The sequence below is a fragment of the Canis lupus genome, chromosome 2 (assembly GCF_011100685.1).
Source record: "Canis lupus familiaris isolate Mischka breed German Shepherd chromosome 2, alternate assembly UU_Cfam_GSD_1.0, whole genome shotgun sequence".
In the NCBI taxonomy this organism is placed as follows: domain Eukaryota; kingdom Metazoa; phylum Chordata; class Mammalia; order Carnivora; family Canidae; genus Canis; species Canis lupus.
The window spans coordinates 66,236,906-66,254,767 of record NC_049223.1 but is presented as its reverse complement, the minus strand read 5'-3'; the positions used below and the strand labels follow the sequence as shown (position 1 = coordinate 66,254,767).

At 42.9% G+C, this 17,862-nt stretch overlaps 1 protein-coding gene across 14 annotated transcripts in view; it reads right to left on the bottom strand.

The window, feature by feature from the left end:
• Window positions 1–3,666: 3,666 nt before the first annotated feature.
• Window positions 3,667–17,862, bottom strand: part of ABCC12 (ATP binding cassette subfamily C member 12) — an 82,731-nt gene continuing 68,535 nt past the window's right edge. For 8 of the 14 annotated variants that reach the window (XM_038531124.1, XM_038531122.1, XM_038531121.1 and 5 more), the window contains 7 exons: window positions 13,679–13,768; window positions 9,367–9,556; window positions 8,755–8,914; window positions 7,660–7,738; window positions 6,518–6,631; window positions 4,545–4,709; window positions 3,667–4,439 (listed from right to left, as the gene is read on the bottom strand). In XM_038531124.1, coding sequence (XP_038387052.1) covers window positions 4,347–4,439; window positions 4,545–4,709; window positions 6,518–6,631; window positions 7,660–7,738; window positions 8,755–8,914; window positions 9,367–9,556; window positions 13,679–13,768 — 891 coding nt within the window. In that variant the 3' untranslated portion in view covers window positions 3,667–4,346. Of the gene's footprint in view, window positions 4,440–4,528; window positions 4,710–6,446; window positions 6,632–7,593; window positions 7,739–8,754; window positions 8,915–9,366; window positions 9,557–13,678; window positions 13,769–17,862 lie in introns of those variants that run through there. The other 6 variants (XM_038531126.1, XR_005355838.1, XR_005355837.1 and 3 more) reach the window with 6 other exon arrangements.

The following is a 17,862-nucleotide window of genomic DNA, read 5'->3' as shown; positions in this document are numbered from 1 at the left end:
GGTGGTTACGAGAGAGCTGGGGGAGGGTGGACTGGGAAGTCATGTTTCAATGGGGAGAGTTTCAGTTTAGCCAGATGAAAAAGTTCTGGAGATGGATGATGTTGCCGGCTGCAAACAATGTAAGTATACTTCATGCCACTGAGACCTACACTTGAAAATGGTTAAAATGGTAAATTTTACATGTATTTTAACATAATAAAACAATGTGTTTTAAAGAAATGTAAAACCAAATTTAGTTCCTTTGGGTGTAGTTTTTTGCCAGGTGAAGGAGGCCCAGAGCTGCAGGGGCTCCTGGAGCTAAGGGTACAGATCATGCTGCCATGCTTCTTACTGAAACCCTAAAAACAGACTCAGCCTGGCCCTTTAATGCTGGTCCCACCAGGGGGAAACCTTTTCAGCAAGAGCTATGAACATGCACATTGTGAAGTCAGGCAGACCTTCTCTATGGAAATCAGCATTTATTTGAAGGCTTTAATGCCAGATTTAGCCTCACCCAGAGGTGACCTTCTACACAGGGCCAAAAGAAAAGTGATTTCTTTGATCGTCCATTTGACCCCAAACTGACCTCCTGCGCTTTTCAATTCATTTTAAATCATGCTGTTCTGGCCAAAGCGATTCCAACTCTTAGCAGAGAATATTTCACATTTTTACCAACAATTCTGGGCCAATTTCAGATCTGTTCACTCAAATAGCAAGAACAAACTCTGTGAGTTCTTTCTGAGTCCTTCTGATCTTAAGCAGCAGGGAGGAAAGTTGGGGAAAATATTCATAAATGGTGTGAATTTTCAGGGGGAGATGTGAATTGGAAACTCCTTCTTGCTTAGATATGACCTAATGCTCCTTTGGGCCACAACTAAGGCAAGGAAGACAGGTGATTCTTCCCAAGGAAGACAGGGACCCAGATTCTCCTTCCCTTGGGTCAGAATCATCAGTGTCCCAGGAAAGAGGACATCATTGTCCTCTGAATTGTTAACGATGCTTTGGGTTGCAAGTAACAGCAAACCAACTTAAGCTGGCTTGAGCAATAAGGAAAATATATTTTTCTGGCACAAGAAGAGGTGGAGTGAGAGCAGAGTTGATAAGCCAGTAGATCAGTGTTGCCAACATAGACCTATGCTCTGTCCGTCTCTTCACTTCCTCTGTGGTCATAAGAGAGCTGCCATAGCTTCAGACATGACATATATGCCAGGCAATGGAAGAAAATGCTTTCCAGAACCTGCCCCCCGCCAATCCCCAGCTGACTCCCCTCTCACATCTCATTGACCTAAATTGTTATCACATACAAATGCCTAAACCAGGAGTGATCAAAATTTCCTGTAAAGAGCTAGGTTAGTAAATCTTTTTGGTTTAGAAGACATGCATTTGGCTACAAAAACTCAGCTCTGCCATTGGAATGTGAAAGCAGCCATAGGTGATGCATTAACAAATGAGAATGGCTGTGTTCCAATAAAACTTTAATATGTATAAAGACAAGTGGCAGGCTGGATTTGACCTACAGGCTATGGTTTACCTACCCTTGTTCCAGGTCAAGCATTTCACAATCAGCTTCAGGACACAACTAACTGGGAAACATGTCACAGGCAATTTATTTAATTTATAATAATATTTATAAGTGGTTTTTTTTTCTCTGCTAGCACCTAAGAAAGGATATTCAAGAGGTTTTAATTCATAGATCACTCGATAGGTAGGCAGATGAACAGAGCAGAATAAAACTGGGCCACCAAAATAAAATGAGAATAAAATTTCAAAGAAGCTCTTATGTGCAAAAAGCAGCAAAGGAGGCACTAAGGAAGACTCAGAACTTGGTTAAACTTTGTTCGACTTACTTTACAAATATAGCCTTTACCAAAAATGTTGAATTACAGTTAGGGTTCATTGTAATTCCCCTAAAAAGTCTAAATTCCACTCTTTGAAAAATTCCACTCCTTCCCATTTTTTTTCCTCCTATAGCTAAAGTCAGGACTGGGAAGAACCTTAGCATCAGTCCAAACCTCAAATTTTACAGATGAGGGAATGGAAGCTCAGAGAGGGCAAGCTAATTTCTCCAGATCACACAGCTACTCAGTGGCAAAACCAAGACCCAAATTCAGTCTGTGAGAGGTTGTAGTATTATTCAAAGTATCTGCTGCCCGTCCCAAGAGGTAGATTATACAACTACCTCTGGGGACAAATTTTACCATGTGCTGTGGTACCCCTCCCCAGAGTATGCACCCCCCTTTACTACTGAAGTCAGGAGTGGCCGTGTGGCTTGCTTTGCCTGTGTAACAGGGGAGAAATGACACGTGTCACTTCTGATTGTCATGTCTGTCTGCCCTTTGCCACAAGACTGGTCATGTGCTAGGCAGAAGCTGCTCTGCCAGCCTGGGCCACAGAGTGAAGAGGATAAAAAGCATAGGCACAGCTGACCTATTATGGACATGTTACACAAATAGAAAAGACACCACTGAGATCTGGGGCTGCTTGTTACCAACTATTTGAGTCCATACTGATCAATACACAGGTTTTACAAGACTACAGCTGGGCTCCCTTCCACCTGGAGAATCTCAGGTTCCTAGCAGTATTAAATGGGCTGAAGAACACACCATTTAGAGTCAGCCTGCCTGTGTTGAGACAGGCAGACTTGTGACATTGGTCAGGTTACTCTCTGAGCCTCAGTTTCTTCATCAGTAATATAACACTAGTACCTACCTCCCAGGGATATGGTGAGGATTAACTAAGCCTGTGTTTTGAGGACTACTGGTTAAATGTTGGTTACTATTATTTAGCATATTTTCTCCCTGGGGACAGTTCAGCGACAGTAAGGTGTGGAGGGCTCACTAAGACTGTTTCGTGTCATTACACATGAAAACAACAGCCATCCTTCCAGAAGTCACTCTCCCCAGTGTTCAGTGCTGACAATCATTGCTGTCCCTGCTACAGGCAGAAGGGAAGGGGCATGAGAAGCTGTTGCAAAGGGTTAGGAGCAGGGATTCTAGGGTCAGCCTGGTTAGGGTTCAAATGATACCTCTGTTCCTCCTTCCTGTGTATCTGTAGCTAGGTTATAACCTCACACTCTCATGCCACTCATTTGTGTGTGAGTTTGAAAGGATGGGGAGAAGTATGTGACCAAGACTGAGAATGGGAGGTGGATAGGAGACACAAGTAGAAGCTTTGCTGGCCATTGCTGCCCTGTGCCAAATGTAGAGCTCAGCCTGGGGGCTGCGAGGTAAGTCCAGAGAACCTCACCAAAACATCACTGGAGACTTCAAACATAAGGGGAGAAAAAGAGTCAGACCATGGGTGTGCCCTTGGCACACACTGCATAAGAGTCCTTTGGATATTTTCTTTTCTTTTCTTTTCTTTTCTTTTCTTTTCTTTTCTTTTCTTTTCTTTTCTTTTCTTTTCTTTTTTTTCTTTTCTTTTCTTCTTTTCTTTTCTTTTCTTTTCTTTTTTCTTTTTCTCTTTTCCTTTCCTTTCCTTTTATTTCAAATATTACCATGAATCAACAGCTTTCATTCCTAGGCTACTAGAAACATACTTTTCCTGCCTCTGACATAGCAAACCTTAAGTTTGAAAAAAAAACTTTTATTTGGGAGATGCTGTGGGGGTTTATTACTGAGTCAATGTGGAAAGCAACGAGGGTCTGTGAAAGGAAATAGTAAAGAAAGTGGAAGAGCTTCAGTAAAATAATTGCAAGGCAACATTTCAGGATAGTTTAATTTCCTACTGCATTTTAATGACCAAAATAGAGGATGTAAAAATGTCAGTTATAGAGAAATGCCAACCTTTTGTTGTCCTTGTTATTCTAATATATCAAATGGAACATATAATATGATTTTTTAAAAAAACTTTTTCACCAAGCACTGTAATCAATCTTTCATGCTACAGATCTATGTAGTTACTGCTTGTCACACACTCAAAATAGATGTGAATAGGACCTCAACAGGAAGGAAATTCTGCTCTTTTCCCTTCTGATAACAAGGCAGGAAACCTTTTATAAATTTCATACTTGGGTATTTTCACATTATGTTTGATCAGATGTAACTGAGAATTACAATGTTTCCATTCTCAGGCACTGCGGTAGTATTGATGGGGACACATTGATAGGGCCTTTAGGGTTTTAGGAGGTGAGGGTCAGTTTTTTAATTCATTAGCTTCTTCTGCCTCAATTTACCACCCAGAACCAATCCCAAGCCTGCCAGGTGAGGTCTGGAGGCATAGGTTGGGCAAGGCTGGAAAGCAACCTCTGTGTCAGGGGTGGAAGGGCTGCCTGCAATTGCAGGCCCTTCTCTGGCAGGCTCATCCAACTCATCTGAAGCATCCTTCTCCTCCTCTAAAATCAGTGGATGTGGCCCCCTCAGGGATCTTTACAGTCGGACTTTGTTTTCTGCTGCTAGTAACATTGCAAATGCAGAATCTGGCTTCTCAGCAAGGACTTCAGGCTTATCAAACTCGACCACCTGAAAGTCAGAGAAAAAGAGCTTAAATTGGCAGAAAATACCCACTCATTTAGAGTCCAAAGCATTGAAGCCTTTGGGGGAGGTTATACCAACAACTTCCAGCACCTTCCCATTTTCCATGACCAGGACGAGGTCGCAGTTGAGAACCGTGTTGAGGCGGTGGGCAATAGTCAATACCGTGCAGCCTTTGAAGGCATCTTTGATGGTACTCTGAATGAGGGTATCGGTCTTGGAGTCCATGGAGGCGGTGGCTTCATCAAGGAGAATGATCTGTTGAGGAAGGTACATTGTAAAAGTCACACTAAGCAAAAACTGCACCTGAGGGAAACTCAAAGTCTTAGCTCTACTTACTTGAAGAAGAAGAAGAAGAAGAAGAAGAAGAAGAAGAAGAAGAAGAGGAGGAGGAGGAGGAGGAGGAGGAGGAGGAGGAGGAGGAGAAGAAGAAGAAGAAGAAGAAGAAGAAGAAGAAGAAGAAGAAGAAGGAGAAGAAGGAGTTGAAAAGTCATGAGCTAAGTGTCCATCTCTAGAGGTTAGAAAAATAACAGCAAAATAAAAGTCAATTCATAGCACCTCCATTTTCTTTGGAAGGACTGGCCAAAAGAATAAGGTGATATATTTTTTACTTCTCTTTTTAAGTGGTTTATTCTAATCTTACAAGCTGGGACGACGCTTTATCTACCATGCTAACATGAGTCAGCATGAACTATAATAATTTATATTTGTTTCCTATAGCTGCTACAACAAAACAGCACAAACTTAGAGGCTTAGAAACAGCTAATTTAGTGTCTTGCAGTGCTGGAAGCAAGAGTCCAAAAGTCAGGGTATTGCCAAGGCTACATTCTAGGGGGGAGCTGTTCCCTTGCCTGTTCTAGCTGCTTGGGGCTGTGTTCCTTGGCTCGTGCTATGCTACTTCCATTGGTCACATCTCTCCTTCTCTTTCTGACTCTCCTGCCTCCCTCTTATACAGACCTCCCTGATTATACTAGGCCCACCCAGGTAACCAAGAAAAACCTCCCTAGCTCAAAATCCTTGACTTAATCACACCCGCAAAGCCTCCTTCTCTCAGGTAAGGTGGTGTATTCACAGGTTCTGGCTATCGGGACATGGACATCTTCAGCAGGGGAGAGCATTATTCTACCTACCACAGTGCTAGTTTGCAAGTCAGAGGGCTTGAGCTCAGCTCTAACTCTGTTTGACCTTGGTTAAATTAACTTCCCCGAGATTCCATGTTCTCATCTGTAAAAGCGGGTTATACCTTCTTATGACCATGAAATGCAAAGACAGCACACAAACCACTTAGCAGTGTATAGTGCCTCAGCCAGCACAGAATGCATGCTGGTGCTGGCTCTCTCTCATGCCATTAGTAGGTCTACACAATACACATGGTGGGTTACACTTTGATCAGGGCTCAGAGAATGAGATTTCTTTTTTTTTTTTTTTAAGATTTTATTTATTTATTCATGAGAAACACAAGGAGAGAGGCAGAGACACAGGCAGGAGGTGAAGCCTGCGGGGAGCCTGATGCGGGACTCGATCCCAGGACCCCGGGATCATGCCCTGAGCTGAAGTCAGATGCTCAACCACTGAGCCATCCAGGCATCCTAAGAATGGGATTTCTAAAGTAACAGCAATCCCTTCTTTGATCAGTAACCGAGGATGACTAAGTCCCTAAGAAAAATGAGGATAATAAATTTTACAATTCTCAAATCTTAGCATTCTGAAGGTCTTCTTTAACATCCTGGGTACTGTTTATCAGGCTTCAGAACTGTTCAGGGACAAGGCAAAAAAAGTCGAGAGGCAGATTTCTTATACTCAAACTACTCCGGACAGAGAGAATACCTAAGCACAGCTTCCCAGGGGGAGGCCCAGGGGAGGCAGGTGCTATTGCTATAAATGGCTGTTATTTTTCAATTTTTACCCCTTACAACTTTGTCTTAAAAGAAAGTGATCGGTTTTTAAATGGCTCAATTGTTCTCTCTTTGCTGAAAGACAAACACGTGGCTCTACCTCCTGGATTGAGTGGCGCTGCGGGAAATATCCAAAATTTGACCAATCCATTTTCCGTGCTGTTTCCTTACTTTTGAATTACGGAGAAGCGCTCGGGCCATACAAAGCAGCTGACGTTCCCCTACTGAGAAGTTTTCTCCATTTTCTGTGACTTCTGCCTGTAATTTTTCCGGGAGTTTCATTATCTATAAAACGCAGAAAATGCCACATTTATGCTGATGATCCATAAAATTGTCCTGCATCGTCTATATTGATTGCCCCCTTCTCATGCATTCATCAGCTGGCTTTATTTTACTGAGGAAAAGAAAGTACAAAACAACAATCATTTCAACATCGCAAACAGGCACCAGGGAAAGACCAGGGAGTAGGCGGACATTAATAATTTAAAATCACAGTATGATTCATAGAGCCTCATAGACACCTTGCCAAAAGAGGACAAATGGTGCACATATGGCTCTAGAGAAACACAAACGAAGTGTAAATGGCTTTCAGGGTCCTTACGTCCATGGACAAAATAGACATGGGATTGGAGAGTTTTCTAGTCATCAGAGAAAGGTAAGACAGTGTCTGATTTATGCAGTCATATTGGCATTGGGACATGCTCCCCTTCATACCAAGTCTTGGTGGAAAAAATCCCCTCGGGTTGTAGAGGTGGCTGTGCTCACCTGCTGACCCCAGCTACAGCTCTTATAAGACAGGACCCCATCTCACAGAAATTTGCCATTCCTAGAGCATGTCATGCCCCCTCACCGTCCTGTGGCTTCTCTGTTCCCATAAGCAAAGGAGACTATTGGCAGAGCAGTAAGATGCCCCATCTGCTCTAGAGTCAGATGCACTTGAGTTCAAGTCTCCATTCTGCTACTTACTAGCCTACACATGTTTTTGTTTTTTTTTTTTTCCCTGAGTCTTCATTTCTGCACCTCTAAGTTGGAGCAGAAGTGCCAACCTCAGGGAGCTGCAGTCAGGACAGGACCAAGTGAGATAACACACGCAGAGCTCTTGACTGGACCATTACAGAGGCCTAACACATATTACCTGTGGTTGCTTTTAACCACAGAGAGTAAATAAGGATCACATTCTACCGACATACGTGATGCCAACAAATAAGCCTGACCAAATGCTGGTCCAGTGCTTGTCCAATTCAAACCTGAGCCAGGTATTGGGTCCCTGGTGCTGAGAAACAGACTCATCCTGGACAGCCCCAGAGACCTACTGTGTCTCTCATGAATGTCCTCTCCAGAACCTGCCAGAGCATCTCATCTGAGTGGCTCTCAAAGGGATCCAGGTTGTATCTGCAATAAAGGAAAGAACAGGGAGCTGGATTTCTGAGGAAGGCAGATGAGGGGCGCATGTTTTCTGTAGCATGTGGAAGAGAGCAGGAGGTGGTTTGTGATGACCCCTGCACCTCCAAAAGCAGTGCCTAGCCCAGGAAAACCAACCTCAGGCCAAGGAAACAGGAACACCCAGCTCTCTGATGGGGCAGAAACCACCAAGGTGGGAGAGATAGCACTGAGCAAGGAACTCAGGAAGACCCATTTGGTCCTCACAGTGGCTATGTGTGGCAGAAAGCATTTGACCCTCTGCAAATTCTTGGTGGAGGCGGAGGTGGTGGTGGGACTCACTCTGCCACTGCATTCGCTCTGCCTTCAGAAACAAGAGATATAGCTGCAATTCCCAGGCCTTTGTACAGAGTGGGTACCCCATTTGCAGGGTATGAGTCTAGTACACAGCCCACTACTTGATCTGGTGCTCAATGGGAGAAATACCCCTCTCATCAGAGAAGCAGCTGTTGCACTGGATTAAATGAGAAACTGGTTTTCTCCTTGTCCCTTGACAGCAGATCTTGAGCCCTGTAGAAGTTGCAACCCTACTGCTCTTGTACTTGAACAACCTCTGTTCACTCCTCAGTGGGAATGATGCGCTTCCCTGTGGATGGCTACATACACAGGTAACCACTTACTTTATTTTACAAACTGGGTACTTTTGAGAGTGGCCGTTGCTGAATATGATAGGATGCTGAGACACAGGCATAAACTGGGGCTTTCCAGGACCAACTGGGATATCTGTTCTCCCTACATGTAAACATCTCACTTATTGGTGATGTAGCTCCCAAGATACAGGAAATGTTTGGGGCCCTAGTCTTTAGCTCCTCCCAAGGCTTCACTCATGGAACAGGTACTAGCAGTGCTCATGAGCACATCAGGATGCTGCTTCCCTCATTCCCACTGTGGACATTTCACAAAACTCCTGGCTGATCTGATTTTTACTATCCAAAAAATAGGAATGCACGACGATCAAAAACAGCTACCTTACTGTACCTACAAACAGGACAGGATCCTGGGGGATCACAGTCAGCTTGGTTCTGAGGTCTTCCAAACCAAGAGTGCAGATATCCACATCATCAATGAAGATCGTACCGCCGGCTGGCTCCACCAGACGAAATAAGGCCATTCCCAATGATGACTTTCCTGGGAACAATAAAAGCAAGAACAGCAAATCAAACATCAGTTTCCACTTCTATCATATCCAAGTATTTAATCAAGGGAATTTGTAATGCAGTGAAATGGCTCTGTGCAGATGACAGGGCAGACAGGAAGGCCTCACTCTGTGGGGGCAATCTGCTGCCCTGACGCAGTTAACCTGCCCATCCCTGCAGAGGCTGTTAACACATGACTCATTCTCTGGGCCTCGTTTCACCAGAATGATTCTCATTTAATTAATTCAAAAACCAGTGTGTATTTGTTTCCAACTCCACACACCCATTCAACCTGAAATCCTAATTTACAGCAAAGAGATTTGAGGAGGAAAAAAACAGCCAATCCACCACACACAGACGCTGCCCTCTGGTGTAGCTTAAGCACACCCGGTGGAAATGCAAAGAAAACAACGTGAAAGAAGCACAGTCAGAGCTGGTCCTCACCAGAACCTGTTCTTCCAACGATCCCAACTGTCTGCCCACTTTGAATGACTAAATTCAGCCCGTCAAGGACAAGGGGAGTGTTGTCTCTGTATCTCATCTGATAGTCTTTGAATGTTATCTTCCCACAGCTGGGCCAGTCATGGGGACAAGTCTCCACTTTGAGGGGGTGACTGCATTCAGGAACACAGGTCTGGAAAGCAGAATGACCAATGACAGGTTAATAACCATTCTCTTTTCCATTCATTCAATTCATTCATTCATTCCCACAATTCTAGTACTGGTGTTCATTGTGTGAGCTAGACCAATAAATTCAGTCAAGAACTTACATTCCAGTGGGGAATTCAGATGATAAACAAGAAATTAAATCAGAAATGAAGGCTATAAAACAGAGTATTGTAAAAGAATATAGAATGTGTGTGGTGGAAATGGGTAGGCAGAGTAAAAGTAACTTAAGGGTTGAAGAAGGCATCTATGAGGATATGGCATACATGCGGAGACCTAGAAGCTGAAAGGATTGGAAGAGTGGACAGCTAGTGCAAAGGCCCTGAGGCCTTGGTCACTTTGAGGAATAGAAAGAAAAGTCATGTAGCTGGAGCTTAGTGAATAGAGAGATGGATAACTATAAGGGACAGTTCCTACTGGGAATTGTGGGCCTGGGCAAATGTCAGGAGTGTGACCTTGAAGCTGTGTGACAAATCCAGACCAAATCTTGAGATTTGCAGAATTTGATCAGATATGATTTCAATATCTGCAGGAGTCATCATGGTGTTAGAAGTCGGAAGAGGGCAAGAAGGCAGAATGTCAAGTTCAGAGGTCTTTAAAGTTACATGGAAAAGACATTTTAGTTTCCCAAGGATTCAAGACATGCAAAGTCTAAGTAAGGAGTAGAGCAACTTGGCTGTGTTATAAAACCAACACCTCCTCTGAAAGTGATGAGTCTCTGTTGGTGATGAGAAGGCCCGCATGAACTGGTGGCTGACCAGCCCAAATCTGTGATAAGCAACCAACATTAGCTGAGAAAATAATCGTATTCCTAGACAGTGAATATTTTTAACCCCCAGGAAATCAAAAATTCATAACAAAAATATTTCAGAGAAGTATGAGGCACCTGGGTGGCTCAGTCTATTAAGTGTCTGACTCTTGATTTCAGCTCAGGTCATGATCTCAGGGCTGTGAGTTCAAGCCCCACATATATATACAAGAGAAGCTAAATTGTAAGAGTAGTATTTTCAGTTTAAGGAATCTGCATATCTGGTGTTTTAAGTATAATAATATTAGTAACATAAGGGCCTGTGATTCTAATTTAAATGTATAATTCAATAATTTATTTAAACATGATTTTAAGTTAAAAGTTTACTGTTCATCTACAGCATTGGGATGGTTATGCAAATATAAAGCTTGCTATATTTATCAGTGTAACTTATTAGATTTATATAATCTCTGGAAGGTTTATTTGTTAAATCAGATAATCAAGATACTTATAGTATTCAAGGAAATGCGCTAAATTTTAAATTACAGTCTAAAATGTTTTAAAGAGTTTAATTAAATTTGTAAAAGGGGCCAAATGCTACTCAGAGGCCCTTAAAAGTGATTGCTTAACTTGTCTAGACTTCTTTTCAAAGAATAGCAAGATTTATAAGTTGAACATAAAAGCTTTTAAAGAAGGGGCATCTGGGGCATCTGACTAGTAGAGTTGGTTGAGGGTCCAATTCTTGAGCGTCCAACTCTTAGTTTCAGCTCGGGTCATGACCTCAGGATTGTAAGATCATTGAGCCTTGCATAGGGCTTCTTGCTCAGTGGGGAGTCTGCTTGAGATTCTTTCTCTTCTTCTCTCTGTACTGCCCCTGTCCCATGCTCTCTTTCTTTCTAAAATAAATAAATAAATCTTTAAAAAAAATATTTTAGAGAAGAGTTCAACTATTGTTTTTTCTCCAATTTACAATTTTAGCCAATCAAATATTAATTTTTTAAATATTTAAAAAATATTTATTTATTCATGAGAGACACAGGCAGAGGGAGAAGCAGGATCCCCACAGGAACCCTGATGCAGAACTCCATCCCAGACCCCAGGATCATGCCCTGAGCCGAAGTCAGACACTTAACCGCTGAGCCACCCAGGTTTCCCAAATTTTAATTTTCAGAAACGAAAGTTAGCCACTCAGGATACAAAATCAATGCCCAGAAGTCAGTGGCATTTCTATACACTAACAATGAGACTGAAGAAAGAGAAATTAAGGAGTCAATCCCATTTACAATTGCACACAAAATAATAAGATAGCTAGTAATAAACCTAACCAAAGAGGTAAAGGATCTATACCCTAAAAACTACAGAACACTTCTGAAAGAAATTGAGGAAGACACAAAGAGATGGGAAAATATTCCATGCTCATGGATTGGAAGAATTAACATTGTGAAAATGTCAATGTTACCCAGAGCAATTTACACGTTTAATGCAATCCCTATCAAAATACCATGGACTTTCTTCAGAGAGTTGGAACAAATTATTTTAAGATTTGTGTGGAATCAGAAAAGACCCCGAATAGCCAGGGGAATATTGAAAAAGAAAACCATAGCTGGGGGCATCACAATGCCGGATTTCAGGTTGTACTACAAAGCTGTGATCATCAAGACAGTGTGGTACTGGCACAAAAACAGACACATAGATCAACGGAACAGAATAGAGAACCCAGAAGTGGACCCTGAACTTTATGGTCAACTAATATTCAACAAAGGAGAAAAGACTATCCACTGGAAGAAGGACAGTCTCTTCAATAAATGGTGCTGGGAAAATTGGACATCCACATGCAGAAGAATGAAACTGGACCACTCTCTTGCACCATACACAAAGATAAACTCAAAATGGATGAAAGATCTAAATGTGAGACAAGATTCCATCAAAATCCTAGAGGACAATACAGGCAACACCCTTTTTGAATTTGCCCACAGTAACTTCTTGCAAGATACATCCATGAAGGCAAGAGAAACAAAAGCAAAAATGAACTATTGGGACTTCATCAAGATAAGAAGCTTTTGCACAGCAAAAGATACAGTCAACAAAACTAAAAGACAACCTACAGAATGGGAGAATATATTTGCAAATGACCTATCAGATAAAGGGCTAGTATCCAAGATCTATAAAGAACTTATTAAACTCAACACCAAAGAAACAAACAATCCAATCATGAAATGGGGAAAAAACATGAACAGAAATCTCACAGAGGAAGACATAGACATGGCCAACATGCACATGAGAAAATGCTCTGCATCACTTGCCTTCAGGGAAATACAAATCAAAACCAATGAGATACCACCTCACACCAGTGAGAATGGGCAGGAAACCACAAATGTTGGAGAGGATGTGGAGAAAGGGGAACCCTCCTGCACGGTTGGTGGGAATGTGAACTGGTGCAGCCACTCTGGAAAACTGTGTGGAGGTTCCTCAAAGAGTTAAAAATAGACCTGCCCTACGACCCAGCAATTGCACTGCTGGGGATTTACCCCAAAGATACAGATGCAATGAAACACCAGGACACCTGCACCCTGATGTTTCTAGCAGCAATGTCCACAAGAGCCAAACTGTGGAAGGAGCCTCGGTGTCCATCAACAGATGAATGCATAAAGAAGCTGTGGTCTATGTATACAATGGAATATTCCTCAGCCATTAGAAATTACAAATACCCACCATTTGCTTCGACGTGTATGGAACTGGAGGGTATTATGCTGAGTGAAGTAAGTCAATCGGAGAAGGACCAACAATATATGGTCTCATTTCATTTGGGGAATATAAAAAATAGTGACAGGGAATAAAGGGGAAAGGAGAAAAGATGAGTGGGGAATATCAGAAAGGGAGACATAACATGAGAGACTCCTAACTCTGGGAAATGAACTATGGGTGGTGGAAGGGGAGGTGGGCGGGGGGTGGAGGGGACTTGGTGACGGACACTGAGGGGAGCACTTGATCGGATGAGCACTGGATGTTATTCTATAGGTTGGCAAATTGAACACCAATAATACATAAATGTATAAAAAAATAAAAATAAATAAAGTTAGCCACTCATTTCTCTTTTTGTGTTCAGAGACTGCCCTTGAGGAAAAATTTTTTAAGTATCTCTTCCTCAACCTTAATAACTTTAGAGCAAGTATGGGTCTTAAGAAGAGGGTTGGGGTCTCATTTCTGTTTTTAAAAATATCCCTTTCTTGTGTCAAAAAATCAAATTTTGACATAAATGTCAAATGTGTCAAAAAATCAAATTTTGACATAAATTCTGCCAGAGTTAACTAGTTCTTCCTCTGTCATGCACTAATTTCTTACCAAAATATACTCTCTGAGCAGCTCCACTGAGGTGAATTTGGCCTGGGTCTCTGTCCCTGTTCGCACACACACCTGGAGCAGTCCACTTAGCTAATTGTAGAGAAGCAAAAAGTTAGGTTAGAGTCCTTTCCCCCCTTGGGTTCCACTGTCCCACTTTCAGGGGCAGCTCTTGTGAATTACCCCTCCCCAGTCTCACTCAGAGCCACACAAAAAGTAGGCCTGCATTCCCAGCTAATCCTGGAGTGTTTTGCCTTTAAACATTTCCTCTGCATTTAGAAACAAAGCGATGAAAATTTCCCTGGCCCTCCAGATAGCAAGAACAATCCCACCACAGTATCACTTGATCACTTTTAGTTTGAGTGCCAGGGAGATGTTGTTGAGCTGGGATCTCCCATGGCCACACAATTGCTGGTTATCCCCCTTGCTGCCATCTGGTGAGGTCTTGCACTTCTATGCCCTCCCTGTTTTACTCCACCCGCAGCCAAGCTGCAACTGAAATCCAATCACCACAGAACATCAGAGGTAGAAGAAAGCCATTTAAGCCCATCTGTTTGCTTCAGACATGAGAAAATCTAGGCTCAGAGTGGGGAATGTGGCTTCCTAAGGTCATCCACCTCAGGCTAAGATCCCCCAGAAGCCAACCCTGAAATCTGAGTATAAGCAGAAAGGTTGAATGGTGGTTCCCCCAAAAAGATATGTCTACATCCAAATCCCTGAGACCTGTTAATGTTATCTCATTTGAAAAAAAGGATCTTTACAAGTGTAATTAAGGATCTTGAGATCATTCTGTGTTAACTGGGTGGACCCTAAATCCAATGACAAGTGTCTTTATAAGAGAGAGAAGAAGAGAAGACATTAGAAGAAGATGTGAAGGCAGAGGCAAAGATTGGAGTGATTCAGCTACAAGCCAAAGAATGCCTAGGAACGCATCAGAAGCTCAGAAGGACAAGGAATGGATTGTACCCTAGAGCATGCAGAGGGAACCAGGTCCTACCTACACCTTGATTTGGGACTTCTGATCTCCAAAACTGTGACAGAATAAATTGTTCTGGAGTTTTAAGCCACTAGCTTATGGTCATTAGTTATGGCAGGCCTAGGAAATTAATCCAAGGGGTAGACGCCAAAAGTACCAGTAGAAGCTGGAAGAAGTGGGTCACAGAAGAGAAGGTAAGTCATGAGAGGTTCAGTTGTGGCCATCTGAATCTTGATCCCACTGGAGGCTTTGGGACACTGCATGGAACACATTTGAGTTGTCCTGAGGGAGCTGGGCTACATCTCCACGGACCCCCTTCTATCATTACAGGGCCACTCCTGGCTGGAGGAGCTCCCCACACCTGTAGGCTGCCCTGGGCTTGAACTTCCTGCTGTGGAAGGTCAGTGCACCAATAGCACCTGCCTCAGTTGCAAGGTGGGCTAGTGGGCTCAAGACCTGCAGGACCAGGTCTTCCTACTCTAGGTAAGCAGCAACTGTGGGCCAGGCACTGTTGGAGGAGCTGGTTTTCCAGGGCTGAAATGTGATGAACAAAATGCCAGCTCTCACATGGCTTATGTTCTAGTAGGCTGGCAGGATAAGACATGGGTAATTTCAAATGGTGAGAATGCCAATAAAACAGGATGATGTGAAAGAGTGGCCAAGTTTGGGGGTGAGGTTGCCTTAGTTAGGGAAGTTAAGGAACTGTGTGAGTGGAGGCATTTACAGTAAGAAGTCCAGCAGGCAAAGTCAGGGTTTAGGTAGCTCTGAGTAGTAGCCAATGGCCTTAACAGGAAGGAGGTAGTGTCACCCAAGCAGGTGAATGAGGGGAGGAGCAGTGTAGGTCCAGACTCTTCAGGGTTCCCTTGCTACTTCCCTGCTTAACACATGCCACTGGCTTTCCATTTCTCTTAAAGCAATGACTCTTGACCTGAGGGATTATGTCCTTCAAGAGACATTTAGCAATGCCTAGGGATACTTTTGATTGTCACAATCTTGGAGGAGGGAAGTTCTACTAGGATTTCCTGATTAGAGGTCAGAGAGGCTAACATCTTATAACACATAGGGTAGCCTCTCACAAAGAAGATCATCCAGCCCAAATGTCCATAGTGCTGCAGTTGAGAACCCTTTCTTAGAATATAAGTAACCCCCTGCCATGGGTGACAATGTCCTGCACAGTCTATCCCTGCCAATGCTCCAGGCTTTATTTTCTACCGATCTGCTCAAGCTACACGACTTTCTGAGTTCCTCAAATGCACTGAGCTCTGCCTTCCCAAACCTTGCCTTGGCCCCTCAGCCTGAAGCATTCTGCCTTCCGACTTCTTTGGTTCTTTGTCATTCTTGTATCGGGCTGGAAGTCACCTCCTGGAAGAGGTTTCCTCCAGTCATAGGGTCTAATGGTGCTTCCTCACTGACAGTCACATTCCCTGTTTTATTCCCTTCATAAAAATTAAACAATTTCCAAGGTCTTCTCATTTATTTACTTGTGCACTTATTTGTTCCATCCTATGGGACATCTCTTTTTATCCCATAAAGGGACATGTCCAGCTTGTTCACTGCTGAATCCATAGCACCTAGCAGAGTTCCTGGCTCATGGTAGGTGCTCAGTGGCTATCTGGTCAATGAATAAATGAACACTGCCCTTGAGAAGGACCTATACATGTTTTGTTAAACACAGGGGTATCAGCCCCTCAATGTCCTAGCCCTCCACAAGTTTAGAACTCCCCTGTCAGCATAGTGCTAGTGCTGGCCCAGTAAATGCTCATTCTCCTCCCTGATGTTATGCGATGTCACTTTACATTCACTTTCTGCTCTGTGGGACTTCACACCAATTTCTCATCCATCTAGGGAGTCTCCTCTGTTGTCAAGGGAAGTGCCATCATTCAGATTCTGTGTTCTCCAAAGGGGGCTAATGTTCAACAAAGCAGCTAGAGAAGTGTTCCCCTAGATCTCAGTGTATGCAAATTCTCTAGCCTTATAGGAATGTTTGAAAACAATTTCATGGAAAGCTGGTGATATCCCCCAAATACATAACCTCACTTGAAGAAAGCTGTTTCACTTGGACCAAGTAAGGGAATCTATTCAACATCATCTGCTTTATATTTTACTAGACAACAACAAATAAAAATATGAGGGAAACTGGCTACCCAAGAAAAACTCATTTTTTCCCACTTAAGATAAAGACCTGAGAATATATTTTTGTTCTTTCTCCTTCCCAAAATGCCATTAAAATGATATCAGAGAGATTTTCAAAAAGGAATAAACCTTTAGGGGCAAGGGGGTAGGGAAAAGATATCAATGAATGAAAGTGTCACAGATTTCTGGAAGATGGAAAAAGAGAAAAAAAAAAGCCTTTTGATAGAATGGAGGCAGAATGTGCTGCAGGGGCTTACAGAGCCTTCTATCTAACAGAACTCAGGCAGGCTCCAGATGTGAGAAGGAGCCACAGAGAGATTGATTTGACTGGTCGTCTGTCTGTAGACCCATCTATTCCCCTCCCCCTCATCTTTCTCCCAATCAGAGGTAACTGGACACTTTATCCCCTGGACAACACATACACACACACATATACATATACACACACATCAAGATTCACACTCAGATGGATACCAGACCCAGGTGACCTGGGTTCAAAGCCTAGCTCTCACACATGACAGGTGTGTGATGTTGGAAAACTCTTTCTGAGCCTCAGTCTTCTCATCTATAAAACGAGGACTATGGCTGTACCTATCTCATAGGGTTGTTATGGGAATAAATGAGTTAATTTACATACAAGATTTACAACGGTGCCCAAAATGGCATGTGTTTCCTGATCATCATTATTCTCTACTACTATTATGCCTATCACTATTATTTTTCAGAAGAAAAACACCAAAGCAACCAAAATGAAAAGTCAGTATTATTTGTCATGGATATCATGGTTGCCTCTCCAGCATTCTTTTCCTGTTCTCTATTGTGGAGAGCTGTGTGACTTGGGGGTAGGATGGGGCGTGATTCCATTCTTTGATTTAATCCAATCATTCCAATTCTAACCAGGCACTAACTAATTCTGGGATGCCCAAATTAAGCCAGTAAGAGTAAAGCTCAGAGCTTTTGCTCAGTGGCTAGGGTAGGAAAAGCTTTCTTCCTCCTTCTTTCCTGTTACAGCCCTCAGACTGCCAGTCACCATTATACAATCAGGAAGAAAGTCATCACAGAATAAAGACAAAGCCAG